The 17,387-nt window shown below is 44.1% G+C and overlaps 1 protein-coding gene across 6 annotated transcripts in view; it reads right to left on the bottom strand.

Moving 5' to 3' along the window:
- Window positions 1–1,755: 1,755 nt before the first annotated feature.
- The window catches only part of LOC144098525 (MFS-type transporter SLC18B1-like), a 32,763-nt gene continuing 17,131 nt past the window's right edge, over window positions 1,756–17,387 (bottom strand). For all 6 annotated transcript variants that reach the window (XM_077631238.1, XM_077631236.1, XM_077631237.1 and 3 more), the window contains 9 exons: window positions 16,740–16,808; window positions 13,886–13,988; window positions 10,881–11,038; window positions 10,697–10,795; window positions 7,955–8,043; window positions 5,430–5,525; window positions 4,901–4,975; window positions 3,622–3,715; window positions 1,756–2,850 (listed from right to left, as the gene is read on the bottom strand). In XM_077631238.1, the coding sequence (XP_077487364.1) occupies window positions 2,752–2,850; window positions 3,622–3,715; window positions 4,901–4,975; window positions 5,430–5,525; window positions 7,955–8,043; window positions 10,697–10,795; window positions 10,881–11,038; window positions 13,886–13,988; window positions 16,740–16,808 (882 nt within the window). In that variant the 3' untranslated portion in view covers window positions 1,756–2,751. The remainder of the gene's footprint in view (window positions 2,851–3,621; window positions 3,716–4,900; window positions 4,976–5,429; window positions 5,526–7,954; window positions 8,044–10,696; window positions 10,796–10,880; window positions 11,039–13,885; window positions 13,989–16,739; window positions 16,809–17,387) is intronic.

The following is a 17,387-nucleotide window of genomic DNA, read 5'->3' as shown; positions in this document are numbered from 1 at the left end:
AGTGTAGTGACTGCTTCTTACTGCTTCTATCTCTTCATTTCGTTCTTCCGTGTGAAGCTTCTTTGCGCTTGTCAACATTGATAGTGGTACCGAAAAATAACAATTACTTCCAAGTTACCCCGTTATCTGCGAACTTAACGCCGCGGATTGGAGGTACCGGCTCCAGGCAAAACGGAAGAAACCTTTCCACCTCGTGCGAAAAATGGTCCCTGCGTATCGCTTGTAGCGTGGTTTGAGGCTACCTGCTCCGAGTTCTAGTGTGCTCCCTGAACTAGATGGTCATTGTACGCACAGTTGCGAAAAGTGATGCACACTACGTGAAGTTTCTCGCGCTCCGTCGCGGACAATGCCGCAGCCAAACACAAACAGGATGTTCTCCGGGGGTCTACTCCGTGAGAAACACGTGTGCAAAGGAATGTCCGCTTTAGTTTTATGATCCCAGTGGGCTTAAAACTTGGGCTGACGGCTCCGGGGGGAGGGGAGCGTAAGAATGGACGAAGCAAAGTGCATTGCTTGGTGGCGAACTTTGAGCCACGAAGAGAAGAGAACTACAAAGCTAGAAAATGCACCTCACATAAGTTCCATAAAGTTCCCCTAATATGAACGGTCTGCAAGAGTTCCAAATGTGCTTGTGCTTTTTTCAATTCAACCGTATGATATACGGTGTCTAATATGTGTCACTTTGTCACTTTTGGCCTGTTTTACGGCGCCAGTTCTAAATGACTAGCCGCGGCAGCACAACGCAGTTCCCCAGATCACGAAATTAACATGTCTTCTACGTTCTACAGAAGGAGCTTGCTTTACGGAGCTGTAATTTTTTCAAAAGCCTTTTTTACGCAGCCAGAGTAAACAAAATCACAAAATCACAAAATCTCCACACGTTCCAACATTGTTAATTAACAGCAAAAGCGAATACCATTTTAAAGCAAATACATTGTTCTTCACAATCAGCAAGAAGTTTTTAATTATGGCGTGTGCCGTTTAAGAAGCCCACCGTGAGCCGTGGCGTGGATGAGGTCCGTCCAAGGTCACTGATCCAAGGTCAAGGGAAGAAAACGAGAGAATGAAGAGAGGGGCGGCGATGGCATGACGAAGGAAAGAAGTAGGGGGGAAAATGATGGGACGCCGCTTACCGTCTGGTCTCCCATGTCCGCCCATTTTTTCCTTCTTTCCACTAAAATGCACTTGTGTGCACCCGAGCAGAGGTCAATCTACAGTTGCTCTGCTCCAACGCTTAGCCTGAGCGCAGCTAGACCTTTGTGATAAGTCAACTTTCCTTTCATTGTTAGGGCCGTAATGCATGGGGTTTTATGGAAGCCTACCTCGCCAGCGTTCTTGTTTACAATTACTTGGATATAGAAAAGCACCAATGTAGTTTCAAGAGTACAGGCGATAGCTTTGAAAAGTTCACAGGCTTCTCTGACAGCTCCTTGCCGACAAGAGCAACGAAAAAGTGTCTACTGCTTAAAGGATTAGCGGCCAGGCATGATTTGTTGCTAAAAATCTCCTCTGCATCGAGTTTCGATGTGATGGTATGAGCTTCGATATGCAGTGCTGCCAGAGGACCCCATCACGCTGCCAGTGCGACCACGTGCTCTTTTTAATGGTCTTTGAAGAGAACATTCGTACCCACAGGTTATCGAAGGACATGTTTCCTTACTTCCAAGGTACTTGGAATTTTTTATTGGGTCTTTTTTATCCGGAGTCAAAATGACTGAGTGCTTAAAAGTAATTAAAAACGTAGACCTGTTAGTACAAATTTATAACGAAATTTTATTTTTCCGACGAAATGTCCACTCCCGCGGATTTCTCACAAGATTTCTTCCGCAAACTTAGCATCACAGTAGTTTAGGACATTCTGAGATCAGCGCTATGTTGATTATGCGATGCAAGCGGCGGAAATGCGTGCTTTTGATGTGTCTGGCCAAGCGAGGGGCGGAAATATGACAATCGATGAAAGAGAAAACGTGAGGAAACCAAGCCTTGATGTGAGGATTGAGTTATTCGCAGCCATATAACTACTGATTTGTGATCTGCTCGAATATTTAATGCAACGGGACTGACTTATATTGACTTATTCCCACTTTGAAGTAAAATTCAGTCGCCGTCGCGTGCTTGTGAAAGAAAATGTTTTTACCGCCTTTACCATATACAAATATTGTACCTTAGTATAAGAGCCTAAAATAATTATATAATTTTTATGTATTTGTTTTCACCCTTGAAGGAATGCTGAGGGGCAGGCATCAAGGCACAGCACGGTACAGCATGGTACAGCGGGTTACAAAAGCGGAAAGTATGCTTTCGATGCGGCTTATACAGCGTCTTCACCTCACTGGAAGTCAGTTTACATCAGAGTCATCTGTTGCAGCCATATTGCAGCCAGAAGAGGTTTCAAACCTGTTACCATAATTGCTTATATCCTCGCAAATAAGGCGTATGGCAGTGTTCGTTTAAGTGCTCTCGCCCGTTAGAGTTGATGCAACAATGCCATGTATTTTATCTACTGCCTGCGTTGCGTACGCGTGGAATTCGACTTTATCGGCGGACGCTCAGATGAACGCAGCAGCGCTGATAGTGACCTGTTTTAGAGATATAGCAGTACAACCATACTTTGGCGCAACGCACTTTCCTATTCCGCGAGAAGCCTTGCGTGGCCGGGCTGCGCAGAAGTAATTTAATTCGGACGGCCTGGTGGACGAGGGTGCCACTGCCTGCTTCTCGTTTTTATGAGTATAAATTAGACGCGCGTAACTAACACGCAGGGATTTGCGAATCAGTTATTGTGACAGAGTTTTTCTTGCGCTTCTGTCTGCACGATGACACAATCCACTGGCAAAATGTTACCGGAGTCTGAAAGAAAAGATGAAACAGTGAATGGAGCGGTTGACATGAAAAGACGTCAGGGTGTGGCCTGCAGAAACTGCAGCCATAATTTAAAGTTCATGTGTGCGCTTTAGGAATTACGGTCCTAAGGTTATTTTTAAATATTTTAAGATTCAGATAAACCATCTGCGAAGATTGTAGGGGCAAGCTTACGTTCTCTGGTGTTTAAATGAAGGGAAATATATCGTTTCAAAGCGGTGAGTGTCTACACAAAGTAATGGATGGGTTAATGTTATTGGTTCAAGATTGTTTTCACAGACTTCTTCAGACACAAGCAGATAGTTTCTATCTGGAAACATCAATAAGTACAGGTAATGTAGAAGCTTGGACGTAGACACGGACACGGACGTAGGGGAAGAGACGACACAGGAGCGCTGCGTCGCGGCGCTGTCGAACTCAGCGCTCGTGTGTGGTCTCTTCCCTACGCCCGTGTCTTTTCACGCTGTTCTAAAATGGAGTACAGGTATTCACCCAAAAAGCGTGTATTTTTTGCTTATTGTGTGCACTTCATAATGTTTTCCTTCATGACTCTGAAGAGAGTTTCAAGGTTTCTTTCATTCCCGTGTCCTAAAACCCCTGTGCTGGCCGAGACGGCGTGCGCAGGCACACCGTTTATTCAGGAATAAGTTTTTTGCATTGGGGAAGAAAATACGAACAGTATTACTTGGCGCCATGAAAAATATATATTAAGAGGTTTGTCAAGTTTTTTTTTTTTCAATTCTTAATTAGCTCACTCACCCACAACGCGAGAAGACCGAGCAGAAACATTGATCCACCTCTGTACCCAAACCGTTCCACAAGGTACCCGGCGATTGGAGGCGTCACAGTAGCCCTGCCAAAAAAAAATCAATAAAAGGCGTTAATAAATGTGTTCATCGAACATAAACCCACAGGTAACAATAATTAATTACAGTGCTATTGGTACTTGCCATTTCTTTTTTTGTAGCTATGGGAAGTACTACATATCGTGGTTTGCTACTAGCTACTACATTTACGCACACAAGAGACCGGTACACATAATGAATGCTTTGTGGCGTTTCATGCGCATGTTATATAACAAAAACAGGACTAGCGTCAGGAGCTCTCAGCCGGCCTCCAAAAGAATCTTAGTCTTTAGCCGCATTCGTTCTTGTCATCTCTCTTCCCGATTTTTTAATGCGAAATAATGATTAAGTTGCGGACAGTGCAGCGAGCTATGGAAAAAAAAAATGATAGGCGTAACGCTGAGACCGGAAGCGGACAGAAAGGGGTGAGGGAACAAACGCGGGTAAATGACTCCCTAGTCGAAATCAAGAGGAAGAAATGGGCTTGGGCAGGGCGTGTAATGCGAAGGCAAGATAACCGCTGGTCATTAAGGGTAACGGAGTGGATTCCAAGAGATGGCAAGCGTAGCAGGGGGCGGCAGAAAGTTAGGTGGGCGAATGAGATTAAGAAAATTGCGGGTATTCGGTGGGCGGAGCTGGCAAAGGACAGAGTTAATTGGTGAGACATGGGAGAGGTATTTGCCCTGCAGCGGGCGTAGTCAGGCTGATGATGATGATTATAATGAATGGCTCATACGCATCAAAGGCAGTCGTCGGCGTTGAGCAGCCGCAGTGGCACCAAAAATGCCAGACGATGTCACCGCGGTTTCAGCGAAATATAAAATTCACTCCGGAGGTGCGGGGAATCGCACCTAAAACTTTCAGACTGCGAGGTTGGGGCGATACCCATAGGCCACAGGACCGCGTTGCTTGTTAGCGAGCAAATATGAACCTATAGCGTATGCGTTGCCTTACGACCGCATGATTATACTAATGAGTTGGAGTTTGATTTGAAAGGAAGACAAAAATAAAAATAAGTAAAATAAAAAGCAAATGAAAATAAAAACGACTTTTTTGTGTTCGAAGCACGTAGTAGTCTGAGGTCACCTCTTTAATATTTTTTTTTACTTTTCTTAATAACGCAGCGTTTTGTAATTACGAGAGTAGTGTCTGATCGCAGGTACAAATAACGCAGCTGGAAAGAGTGCACTCACCCAAGCACCAGGATTGTAAATACAACCGTTGAAATAAAAGACGTTGTCTTGATGTCGTCAGAGTAGCCTCGTGCCCTGGAATACGTGGGGCATTATTTCAACAGATGTTGCAGCAGCGACACAGATAAAGAAGTCAAGCTGCCGCGTTCAGCAGTGCTTATTACCTCGCAACAAAACTTGAAAGTATCTGCTTAAATTGTACCTCGGTTCATAAAACGAGTCGTCCCGTGACTACTGCAGAAATTCTAAAAACGATGCTCCCGATCCACATGCTCTAGAGGTGAGCGATTAAAAAACAATGCCTCGACGTCGTGAAGTTCACAGAGTAACATGGCAGGTTCTTCCTATTAGGAGCCGAATGACGCTCGCTTTCTTGAAGTTTTAGGCCCTTTATAGTGTCATTTTCTTCTCTAGCCGCAAGCACACAAAAATTATGTCCCAATGACACCAACGAGTAATTAAGTCAATGATTGCAGTCAACTCATGAGAAACAGCCCTATTTGCTGGTCTTCAGCGTGAATGTACTTACACCGCATGCTTCAATGCATGGCAGTAGCCGCAAACAAACTGAGCCGCCATGCCCACTCCCGTAAACACTTGAGAGAGATAAACCATCCACATGGCCCTAGGAGGAGAACGGAAAAAGATATGTTATTGATGACCCGTAAGCACTTCAGGCAGATAAACCGTACACACAGTCCTAGGAGAAGAAGGCGGAGGGATTTTTTTTTTTTGACGGTAGGTACCTCAACTTAGAGCACATGAAGTAGTACGTGAATCAAACGTCTATTGCGTCTTCATTTTTAGAAGGCAATTTGTACAGTCCTACTTGCTCGTCATCGTTGCCCCTTCGTTTATTGCTTCTTTTAAGAGAGTGGCTTAAACTCATCTCACTACGCGAGCCCCATATATAAACTTATGTCTCCCACGAGCCAGTAGCCGGAAGGGGGACAGTAGAAGGAAATGGCACTAAAATAAAAAGAAAAAAGTACTAAAATATTTTAGCAAAAATAAAACCAAAAAGAATTTAGTTTAAAGCTCAGGCGAAGACCTGCACTGGTCAAACACATCTCTCTTTTTCTTTTTTTCACTTTTTTTTTCTACCATATTCAGGGTTTCAAGGCTACTATAGTGAAAAGCGGGGGCACTGACGTAAGCAGAGTCGACCGGACGTTCCAGAATTGAGTCATATTTTATCAGAAAGCAAAAAAAAAAAGAGGGGGGGGGGCAACGATTAAGGATCGTTCCCCCTGTCAGAGACGGCCGGCCGGATATCAATTTCCGTGGTGTTGTCTACTAGATCTCTTGTGGCGGTTGTGGCTATGTCTATACCATCGAGACAGTGAAATTCATGCCACGACTCGAGGAATCCCAGTCTGCCGTTAAAACTCTGAATATTGCATCAATCGCGCTTGCTGAGCACTTGCAGCAGTCAGGATATGATATTGACTGGAATAACGCAGCATTTGCAGCCAAAAAACGACATCTGACAACGCGGCATCTCGAATCATTCTTCATCCAATCGACAACCTGGATAATGACCCACAAGTGGACAATTCCAGTGACCTGACACCTGTGAAGCTATCTGTTTTGGAAGGGCAGCTATGATGGGGAATCGAAGGGCAGAACGGTCGGCAGATCGTAAGGTGACTTATTTTGGTGACTTAACCCTTATTGCGTAAATTACAGCATCTAGCGAACGCAAGCAAATATAACCCACGCATGGCGAGCAGGACAACTTACCTTACTTAATACAAATAAAGTATTATTGTTGCGCTTTCCATTAATAGATGGGGTTTTGTGATCCCTGCGGGCTTAAATTTTTGGCAGATCGTAAGGTGACTTCTTTTAGTTACTTAACCCTGACTGCGTAAATTACTGCAACTAGCGAACGGCAGCAAATAAACTTGTGGCTAGGGTACAGAAAGCTCACTCGCGCTGATGCAGATGCGCATCAGCGAAACCCACGCATGGCCAGGAGGACAACTGACCTCACTTAATACAAATAAAGTATTATTGTTGCGCTTTTCATTAATAGATGGGGTCTGGACACAGTAACAATAAGCCGCCCTCATGCTTGCTCTGTCGTTGTTAACGAAATATTCCGCTTGCACTAAGGTATAAACATGTTCAAACGCAGTCAAAAATTCTCACAAAGGCTTTCAAGAGTTCAGCACTAAACTAAAGTTTAGCTGCACTTGCTCACTCGCCACCTTGTTTCATATGCATGCAGGTTACCGTTTTTTTTTTCTGAAACGCGAACACAAAAGAAATTACTTTTCTCGTACCTTGTCATCTGGCCTGCACCATTTTTACATGGCAGATTTCTATTTGGATTATGAATCTACTATGTAATTTTGCTCATTTCTGCATCCCTCTTTTTTCGCAACACTCGCTTCATCATTTAGTTCTAAATAGTTAACGTTTATCCTTCGCGGCAATATGGAAGCCCGATGTGCTTAGCTTGCTCAAACACGCCCTGATAAAGCCTTTCCATTGGCGGCAAGTCATAGTGAAGCGGAATAGCGCAAACCTCACAAAGGAGGCAGAAAGGGAAGCCGAGACACTGGTGCTGACTGCATAACTTTCCCGTGTTCAGGCGCTCACACAGTCAGAAATTATCACAAGTCGCAAGTCATCGGTGTCCTGCGACTCATTTATAGTGAAGCTGTGTCTACAGAGCCGGTCACTCGCACCGTCGCGTACATGCAGCTCGCTTCCATAGGGTGGCGTCATAGCTGACGTCACGCAAAACAGCCCACCCTAGGCCGTGTGTGGATATTTCCATTTCGGTTGAAAGGCTATTGCTTATTTAAAATTAATACTTTAATATTTCGACAAATGAAGCCTCGTACTCTGGTGAGAAAGAATTCAGAAACACAAATCAACCATTAACTGAATATGGTAAAAAGATAGGTGCAGTTGCCCTTTAATGGCCGATAATATAAAACATAGAACATGGCGATTATAACTCTAGATATTACATTGGTACAGGCTATTTGTAGAGGCGACATAAGATATCTAACAGCGAATGCTGATATAATCCCTTCTTACGCTTCGAGTGGAACGAATGGCGCTGGTCCTAGTAGGATGTAGGCGAACACTGTCACAAACTGACCGAGGAAAGCGCAGAAGGCGTCCATCTGAAAGAGAAACATCGATATTCTTACCCCCTACTCTTAGATGATCAATGGCGCTCACCTGCATGAAAGCGTGCTATTGTTTGCAAAAATTGGTGCCTAAGCTGTGATCTCTTCCATTCATAGTTGACACCAGCATTTTGGTTATGACAAAACTAACCGGCAGGCATTGGGATCACTGTGTAAGAAGCACTCGGCGGCCGCGGTGAATTAATGTGCCGCCAATCTCTACATAACGTGGTCAAGCGGATAGTTAGAAAATATGCCTCAAACTCTCTCTGTCGCCATTGAGTGTATCAATAAGGAAAGCCCTCATCAGTGGTCTATTTACAGTGATTCCAAAGCAGCCTTCGAAGTCTTAGAAGCTGCTCTTCGCTGTGAATCCCATGAACAAGCGGTCTCACAAATCCGAGAGATACATCACTCTGCCATCAATAAAGGGCACAGTATCTATCAATGGCTACCAGGACACAGCGACATCGCAGGCAGTCACCGAGCGAACCGCCCACCACGACAGCGATTGTGTGTCGATGCCCTTTTCGAGAGCAGACGCGGCCAGCAGGCTTCGCACACTTTCGCGGTAGATCACGCTTGCATCGTGGAATTCCTGCCAGTTTTCGAACTCAGTAACGTATATTACCGGGACACTTGATACTGCACGTTAACTTGTGAAACGAGGCGCTAGATTCACCCACACAAAGAGGCAGGGTGGCAAGCACAGGAGCCTGTGCTTGTTGGCCTTTCTTTTTGTGGGTGTCAACGTAGCGGATTGTTTCAAAAGTTAAGATTTCGAATTCACGTCTAGAATCCCTGGACCCTGACCTCAAGCTTCGCCTTCCACCGGGCCTATCACGACGTGAAGCAACTTTGCTGGGTCGCCTGTGGCTTTGTGTAGCTTTCGCGAACGACTACTTCTTTGTTATTGGTATGGCTGACAACCCTGCATGTACCACCTGCGTGTGTTGTTGAGACTGTACACACATTCTTTTGTGTATACCCTGCATGCAATGCCGAAAGGCAGACTCTCTGCCATGCGCTTGACCGTCTTAATCTGCGCCCGCTGAAGGAGATGAAGATTTTCTAATAGTGGCTGTGGTGATCAGCGGCGGTGAAGGCTTCACAGGCACTACTCCGCTTCTAGAGCGCGTCGGGCTTGCACGATAGGTTGTGCCTTTGCGACTCGCTTATTCACTTCGCTTACTGACTTCATTTTACTTTTCCTTCATTTAATCTGTCACCTTTATACCTACGCGATCCCTTTCCCAAAGTGAAGGGTGGTAAACACATTTCTTCTCCTGGTTAACTTCCCTGCCTTTCCTTCTCCTCCTAAATTAGCGTATTTTTGATTGTTAATTATTAATTTATCGTACGGTTATATCAACGTACAGTCGTGGACAAAAGTAAGAGCCCCCTCAGTCATTTTCCGTAGCTTGTCGCTGTCCGTGAGGGCTTCGTCAAGTGGCGCCCTCATGCAGAGTGGCAAGCTTCGGAAAAGGAGGGATGGGGGAGGTGGTGGGGGGGGGGGGGGGGCTCTAACTTTTGCCCGCGACTGTATATTTCTTACCTCTGCTTGTTTTTCACCTGCATGACTTTCTATGTTCAATACGCGCGAGAGTTTCAAATAAAGCATGAATCCCGGCCGCGGTGGTCGAATTTCGATGGAGGTGAAAGTCTAGAGGCCTGTTTGCTGCGCGATGTCAATGCACGTTAAAGAATCCCATTGGCAGAAATCTCCGGAGCCCTTCACTACGGCGTTCCTGATAGCCTGAGGCGCTTTGGGACGTTGAAGCCCATAATCTAAAGAAAGCATGAATTTTGAATTCAGCATTTTCCCCACCTGTTTGTCTTTTCTTTGTCATTACACTTTTTAATGCCGCAATAGCCTGAAGAATGCAACAACTGCTTCAAGTCAACAATCTGACATCGTAGAATCAGTCTTAATTGGTTTTGAGCCACACGTCACTCATCAGTATGCATATAGTTTCTGACCTACCATTCAAGCTACTTAGAGGGCAGCTTTTAAGAAAATCTCCAATTTAAATACCGTGTTTATGTTTTGCTGGCGGCGAGTTATCTTTATTTGCTACTACTTTAAGGCGTTCTTGATATGCGATTCATGCTGTAGCTTTCACACCGCTAGTTTAAGTAGTTTAGTGCTGGCAACAAGAAAAGAGACACCGAAATTTACAGCAATTTGCAGACACGGTTTCCTAGATTTAATGGCTAAACAGGACGCTGTAACAGTGCATAGTGCGTAATTTTACTGGCTGCAGAGTAGAACAGTATAACTTGAACCAATTTGGACCTGTACCTGATCATGTGACTAAAGCTCCCCCTCTAAAATATTCCGAAGAGAACGCGAAGGAGAAGATGAAGATGAAGACATTACTTCTGCCTAATATCGAAATTATCCGAGGCTAAAATAGAGAATTTCCATCCAGACTTTGCTGCCGGCCAACTCTTGTATCTACAGAAAATTAACATTGCTAAACATTATCGTATGCTTAAACACGTTAGCTAAAATATACCCGTCCCCTCTTTGTGTTGGCGAATGGCCGCTTACACTAAAATCATTTTTCAGCCAAAAAAATTCCACATTATAGTCAGGCATAAACGCAAATAACACAAAGTGATTATTTTTTATCAAATTACTTACCTTCAGGTGGCACAGTAGTCCTAGTGCTAGTGCTGCTACAGTGTAACTCGCGAACTGCACCATAAAGACGACACCTAACTGCGTCGTGTCGAGTCCAAACTGAAATAAAGAGTAGTTCTAGAGTGGACTGTTCACTACCATTGCTAGAAAACTTTTGCTATGCGGATTTTAGAAGAAGCGTTACCTGTCTCAAGTGCGGCTCCAAGGTCGGTTCATTGAATCCCATGATGACCCAGCTCAACATCAGAGTAATCATGTCAATCATGAACACTGGATCTATCAGCAATTTGTACAACTTCATTTTCTTTTTTGCAGACTCAGGGCTTGGGCGCTGTTTATTTTCTGTAGATAGATAGATAGATAAAGAGGAGGAGGGAAAGACGGGGATGTTAACCAGAAAGGGGTTCCGGTTGGCTACCCTGCACTGGGGAAGAGGGATTAGGGGGCTAAAAGGAGGAAGAGAGAAGGGGAAAAAGGCATAACACACACACACACATGCACAACGCTGTCACAATTTGTCACTCAATCCAGTCGCTCTTAAGTAGGCAAAGAGTGTCTTGTATGCCTTGAGGGCAGTCGACTGCTGTGGCCACGGACCGAGGATCTTTTGCTCTGTTAATGGGCGAGGATTGAGGCGGTCCAGGGCACAAAACAGTGTGTCTTTCACTCGCAAATGCAGGGCACTCACAGAGAAGATGAGCGATGGTCTCCTCACAACCGCAGCTTTCACAGGCAGGACTGTCGGCCATCCCCATCCGGAAAGCATAGTGGTTGGTAAAAGCAACACCGATCCATAAACGGCATAACAATGTTGCGTCGCGACGTGCTAAGTTAAGCAAACGCACTGTGTCATTTGCTTGCGCTGTGAATTTCCGAAGAAAGTTATGAGTTATCGAAATCCTGTCTTGCGCAACAGAGCAAAATTTTAGTAATACTGTCGGTGAACAGGATGTCAACAAGAATTGCAGTTAGCTGCAAATTTTGTAGCTGAGTACTTACTTGGGGATCTTAACTGCTTGCGAAATCCATTCTTCAAAAATTCGATTCATTATTTGTTTATTTATAACTTACAATGGCTTCAATAATGAAGAGGCGAAAGAAAACTTCAGCAGTGAAAGCAAGAATAGCACTGCAAAAGCTCCTTGTTGGATATAATGTAGCCTCTGCAGTAAGGGCGCTTGCGATACGCACGGTGCATTTTAACCCTTTGAATCGCTATGCGCACAATTGTGTGCATAGCGACTTGCAGCTTTTCTCGAGAACGTCTTACAGCTAAGACACATTTCTTTGTCAGAAGACTTCAGCAATTCTCATATGGTAATTCGGGTGCTTTCATTATGCTAGCTAGTGAACTGATAATTCTTTACTAAATAGGGAGCTTCGCAGAGCTTATTTCGACGCAGTCAAGCGAACAAAGTTAATCACCCCAATTATACCGCTATATTGCTATAGAGTCATGCGTTACATCACAAACAAATAAGCTATTCAGTGATCCGGCCTGCGCTTATGTACAATTTTTTGTGTTAGGCGTTGCAGCTAGAAATTTTAAAGCAGCACATTCTGGTGGGATAGTTTGTTCATCGTTGTTACTCTGAAACTACAACGATTTGCTAAAAAAACTGCACATTCACGCATAAAATTAAAGGTTCTCTGCGGCGCAGGACTAATTGGCCTTCTTAAGGCCTTCGTTCAATATTTTAGCGGTGAACAGTTTCTTGAACAGAAATTAAGAGCGGAATCTGAAAACGCTAAAACCACGACAACGCCCTTCATTCTTTCCAAGCGACCCCAAAAGGAAGATCTATGAGCACTGGAGCGTCAGTGAACAAAAGGTAAAAAGCAATAATATGCGTTGAAACACAAACAAACAAATGACACAACGTTGGAGTCAGGTGCCGCGTCAGACTCTATTACTGCTGTTACACTTCGCTCTGCAAAATGAATAATCTACTGTAGTTAATATCTGCTCAAATTCTCAGCAGTTATACTTATTAATTCGACTGAATTAGAGTTGTCATCGCACCAGGGCACCGCCGATCTCCGGTGTCACGAAATTGACTGATTGGTCAAAAGACTTCATGTCACTGTGAACATCGTCACAAATACCCGCCGGTTTGTGAGCAACCTAGTTTCTAAACACTAACCTAGATAGAGAATCTAAATCAAACCAGAAAAAAAAATTGGAGCTCGCACTTATACTTTGCCTCGAGGGTATGACGCAATAGCGCAGTATATTAATTGCCATATATGAAGAATGTCATTCTATACTTTGCATTAATAGATTCATGGGAGTCCTCATACCCCTCCTCGCGAAGTGGCGCCGCCGGTTAAGCGATGTGCCACTGCCCTGCGATGGCAGGTGCTCCCAGCGGTTGGGTTTGTGCGACCCAGGTTGCTCTTCCTGAGCGGCCTATCATTAATTTAACTGCCACCTGCCACAGTGGTCAGTTTACTCACAATCCGGTGGGCAGGTTGCGATGACGTCACAGGGTTACTGACCGTAGGTGGCCCACCTGCCTCCTATAGGTTGCTCTCTGGGAACCACCTGCCAGAGCCATGCTCTCGCTATTTTTCGCACACAACACCGATAACGCCGACAACGCCGGCGCCGGATTTTCTGCGCAACGGGGCTTTTAACGCTATCGCTTTAAAAATGTTATGCATGCAAATATTGCCACAGTCACAGCATAGAGGTTACACATTTAGGATGACTTAAACGTCCTCATAGTTTTTTTTTCTCTCAATATTTAGGCTCTTTCAGTCCTGCGCGAGCCGCCATTAGATGTTGGTGCAAACTGTAAGTGTACACCAACGCTGTTTTAGCTTGTACTGATGCCTCAAACAAAAGCCTTTTGATCAGAATTCAGCAGAGCTTGTTAACCTCTCTTTACCTGAAAAAATAAGATCAGTGTAAAATAAGTCATGCTTTACGCGTCTTCATCACCTCGAGCAAAAGTACAGAATGGTTGTTAGCGCAAATCCTTGCCTTGAACGCCAGAACGGCGACCACAGACTTTAGCGCTTGTATCTCTTAGGCCCATGAGCATTGTTTTGCTCTCTAAGCTAATCCCTATTCGAAGTAGCTGTAGTACCGCTTCTTCTTTACATATTTGCAGCCAGTAACTTTTATTGGTTTATTTTTGTCATTGACTACTAATGGCAGAAACGTGAGAGTAAAATCTTGACTACCTTTCACTGGTTTGTCAGACAGCCTCTTTGACCGAGATGTCCATGGCAGCGAGAAGAGTACCAGCGCTGCCATTACAAAGAAAGGCAGAGGGTAAGCCCAAGCCTGGGACACAAGCAAAGAAACACGTCATCAAACAGTATTTAACTGAACACATAATTACAGCAGAAACTTGCAAATCTTCCTGGCTTATTGAAAAAAAAAATAAGCAGCGCATAATACTCAGAGCGTAGTGGTGACAAACATGGCGGAAAGAATCTAGCACGGGTTGGATATTATCACAAAGATTATTAGCTAATTAAAGTCAATTCAGGGTCACAGGGACGTACCTGCAGATGCTGTCTTTTGCCTTATGGTTTGGGAAATTCGATGCAGTGATACCAAGCGTACTCAAAAATTTTGTAGTGCCGCCACTCATCGCGAAGCTTGGTTTCACCAAGATTTTCTGGCCTATGTTTTAGAATTAGCTGGGAGATCTTCGTTACTCGCAAATCCTGAGAGCAAATAATTCCGACAACTCATTGTGCCGCATCTGCTCAACTGCAACCGCCTGAAGAATATGATATGGACACTTCAAGATGTGTGGTATTCTTCATGATATGCGTTCATATAAGCCTCTTTCTGCTTACAACATTCGAGGAAACTACGAAGGTTGTATGCTGGACGTTTAGTAGAGTTGAATAAAATCTTAGAGTAGGCCGGCCTGAAAACGCTGGTCCTGTCCTAATATGTCTCTAGTGGTAGAAAGGGACTAAAAAAAAAGAGTGTTTTGGAGACGAATTTCGGCACATATAAACACATATGCGATCTTCTTGAGATCGCCATGTGCATTCAGATCGGGAGCAAAACTATGTTCCGGAAAATGAAGTAGCTCTCATGCTGAGCAACTATCGTATTTTTTTTTTCTGGTGCTGTGGGAAACGAGTGGAGTTTTAGTTACGCATCACCACTGGATAGTTTTCGAATCAGAGCACTCAAAAACCGCTCCGCCTCTACATTTCTCGCCCTAACGGCTGGTTATGACTCATCTCGTCAGCTGAAACGTCTTAGTGATTTGTTGTGTTTATTAGCCATGCTACAGCTCTGACATCCCGGCCAACTCTCCGTTCGAGGACGCGCACCACGAATTTTTTATCGGTATTGGCCTTGCTCATTAAAATGGAAGGAGAATAGGTCTCGACAGTAATTTTTCGAGGTTTAGATAGCACCATTACAGTTCCAGTTTCCTTTGGGAAGGCAGTAATGTGGACTCGCTCCAGGAAAAACTGAAAGAACTATATGCACAAATTTTTACATGCGTGTTTTATTCTTTCAAACGATGAGTTAGACATTGATATACATAGGGCACCCTGCGGAATTTGCCTACGACCGCTAAATAGTTTATAATTGAATTTCTTCTTAACGCTGTTTCTGTTTCATCAACCAAACGATGGCTGTGACGTATCGTTGAAATTTAGGTCCCGTGAGGCACAAAAAATGGCAATATAACTGCTGATATGTAGTTTGTTGTAGTTATAGTTCTTCAAGTCGGCTGATTTAAGTGCTCTAGTGATTTAAAACTTAGTACGAGCGTTTATATTGCGTTTTTTTTTGTACATCACGTGACCTAAAGTTCCACTACACGTCGAAGCCATTGTTCGGTTGATGAAACCGTAACAGAATGAGAGAAGAAATGAAATTTGAAGTTACTTAGAGGTCGTAGGCGAATACCACGTTGGTATTCATGTATTTCAAGATCTAACGCGTCGTGTGAAAAAAGAAAACACGCAATAAAATGATGTGTCATAGCCCTTGAACAACGTCGAAGCGGCGTCGCAAATGGGATCGTGTTGTCGAACGTATGTTGTAATTGAGCGGAGGATTTCGTCCTGTGGTGAGTCAGCAAGAGAGAGCTGGGGAATGGATTTGAGAGTGCATTAAATGACTCATAACCGTGTCAAAGAGAACACTCTACCCATTATGATTAAATGTCACGCGCTGAGCCGCCTTTCCGGCGTGTGCTTGAGAGCTGTAACTTTTGTGGACGTTTTCTGTGAAATCAAAAGCTTCGCCGTGGGTGCATGTCAAATGGCGGCTTTAATAACGGACGAGCACGGGTGCAGAGGGAAAGTTTTCTATTTGCAAGAAAAGCGGTACTGAGCTACTTTCTGGACGAGACGTTGTGAAATTTGTCATGAAGCCTCAACATAACACTATAAACTTAGATGGGTGGAAAAGAAGAACGGTTGCGTGGTTCAACAGAGTATTCATTTTGTCAGATAAGGCTGCTGCCGGTTTGCTTAAGAGTGCACTAAATATGAAGACGAAGTGTGGCACAATGACAAACTTTGGACGGAGCTGACCGGCTATAAATAGGTGGCGTTGCAGATGAGGATATTTATTTACCTGAAGTCTGCGGTCGCATACGCAAAATTAAAGGTCTAACACAAACTGTGAGGAAAGCGTTTAGAGCATACGGACTATTGTCATACACAGCTAGACATTTTATCGGTAATCTATCTCTCGGAATCACGGAAGACTAACTTTTTCCGCTTTATTGCATGCGTTGATGGTACTACTTATGCGTCTCTGACCTGTTCATTAAAACACTATTAACACCGCGTCTGTGTTTTTTATATGTTTTTTGTGCCAAATAGACTTCTCTCTGGCCTGCTTTAACTCCATGTTGTTGAAACGAGTTCACAACACGAAATCGTGTTGGAGAAACTCCGTGTTGGAGAAACTCCGTGCTGGAGAAACTCCGTGCTGGAGAAACTCCGTGCGGGGCAATTAAGAATGTTCTGTGTGCTGCAAGGCGCAGCGTGAAGCAACTAGGCGAATAAAACCGCAAAAAAAAAACATTTTTCTTCGACTTACGTCAATCAGCACTCCACCGAGGCCTGACCCGACCATGTTTCCGGTACCCCATAGAAACTCCATTGTAGACTGAATAACAGAAGAAAAAACAGATTCAGCACTAATACACAGTTTACACAAGCCTGGATAGCTGTGGTCCTAAAGACTAAGAAAACTTTGACACTCTTTCGAAGCATAGATTTGCAGTGTATTTTAAAATTAAATTGCTTTGAATTATGCAATACTCTTATCTTTGTCAAGAACCAGATTCGCTAGAGATAGTGGAGAACAGCTTAACTATGCTCGACTTGCATTACAAAGAGGTTTGCAGAGGGTGCGACTTCGAGAAACCTCCTTTTGCGTTATACGGAGTTACAAGGGCGACCGAGATTTTTATTAAAATGCTGGTGTCAACCTTGCTCACTATAGAAAGCTTTATTGATTGCTGCTACTTTCACGCACGTTTACGTATGGACATCCTTCGGTATAGTGTCGTAACAAAAAAGAAAACTTCTATACGATCTCACTGATTGCCTTCACTTATATTAAAAGCCTTCTCAGCGTTACAGATGCGGCTAGATGCCCGCATTTACCGCGCACAGAAACGTCAGGTCTGTGAAGTGTACGCATTTGCTGCCGCCAGACTATATTACGCCTGTCCATAGCATC

This window comes from Amblyomma americanum, chromosome 7 (genome assembly GCF_052857255.1).
Source record: "Amblyomma americanum isolate KBUSLIRL-KWMA chromosome 7, ASM5285725v1, whole genome shotgun sequence".
NCBI lineage: Eukaryota > Metazoa > Arthropoda > Arachnida > Ixodida > Ixodidae > Amblyomma > Amblyomma americanum.
Note: the sequence above shows the minus strand (reverse complement) of the source record. Positions and strands in the feature narration are given on the sequence as shown.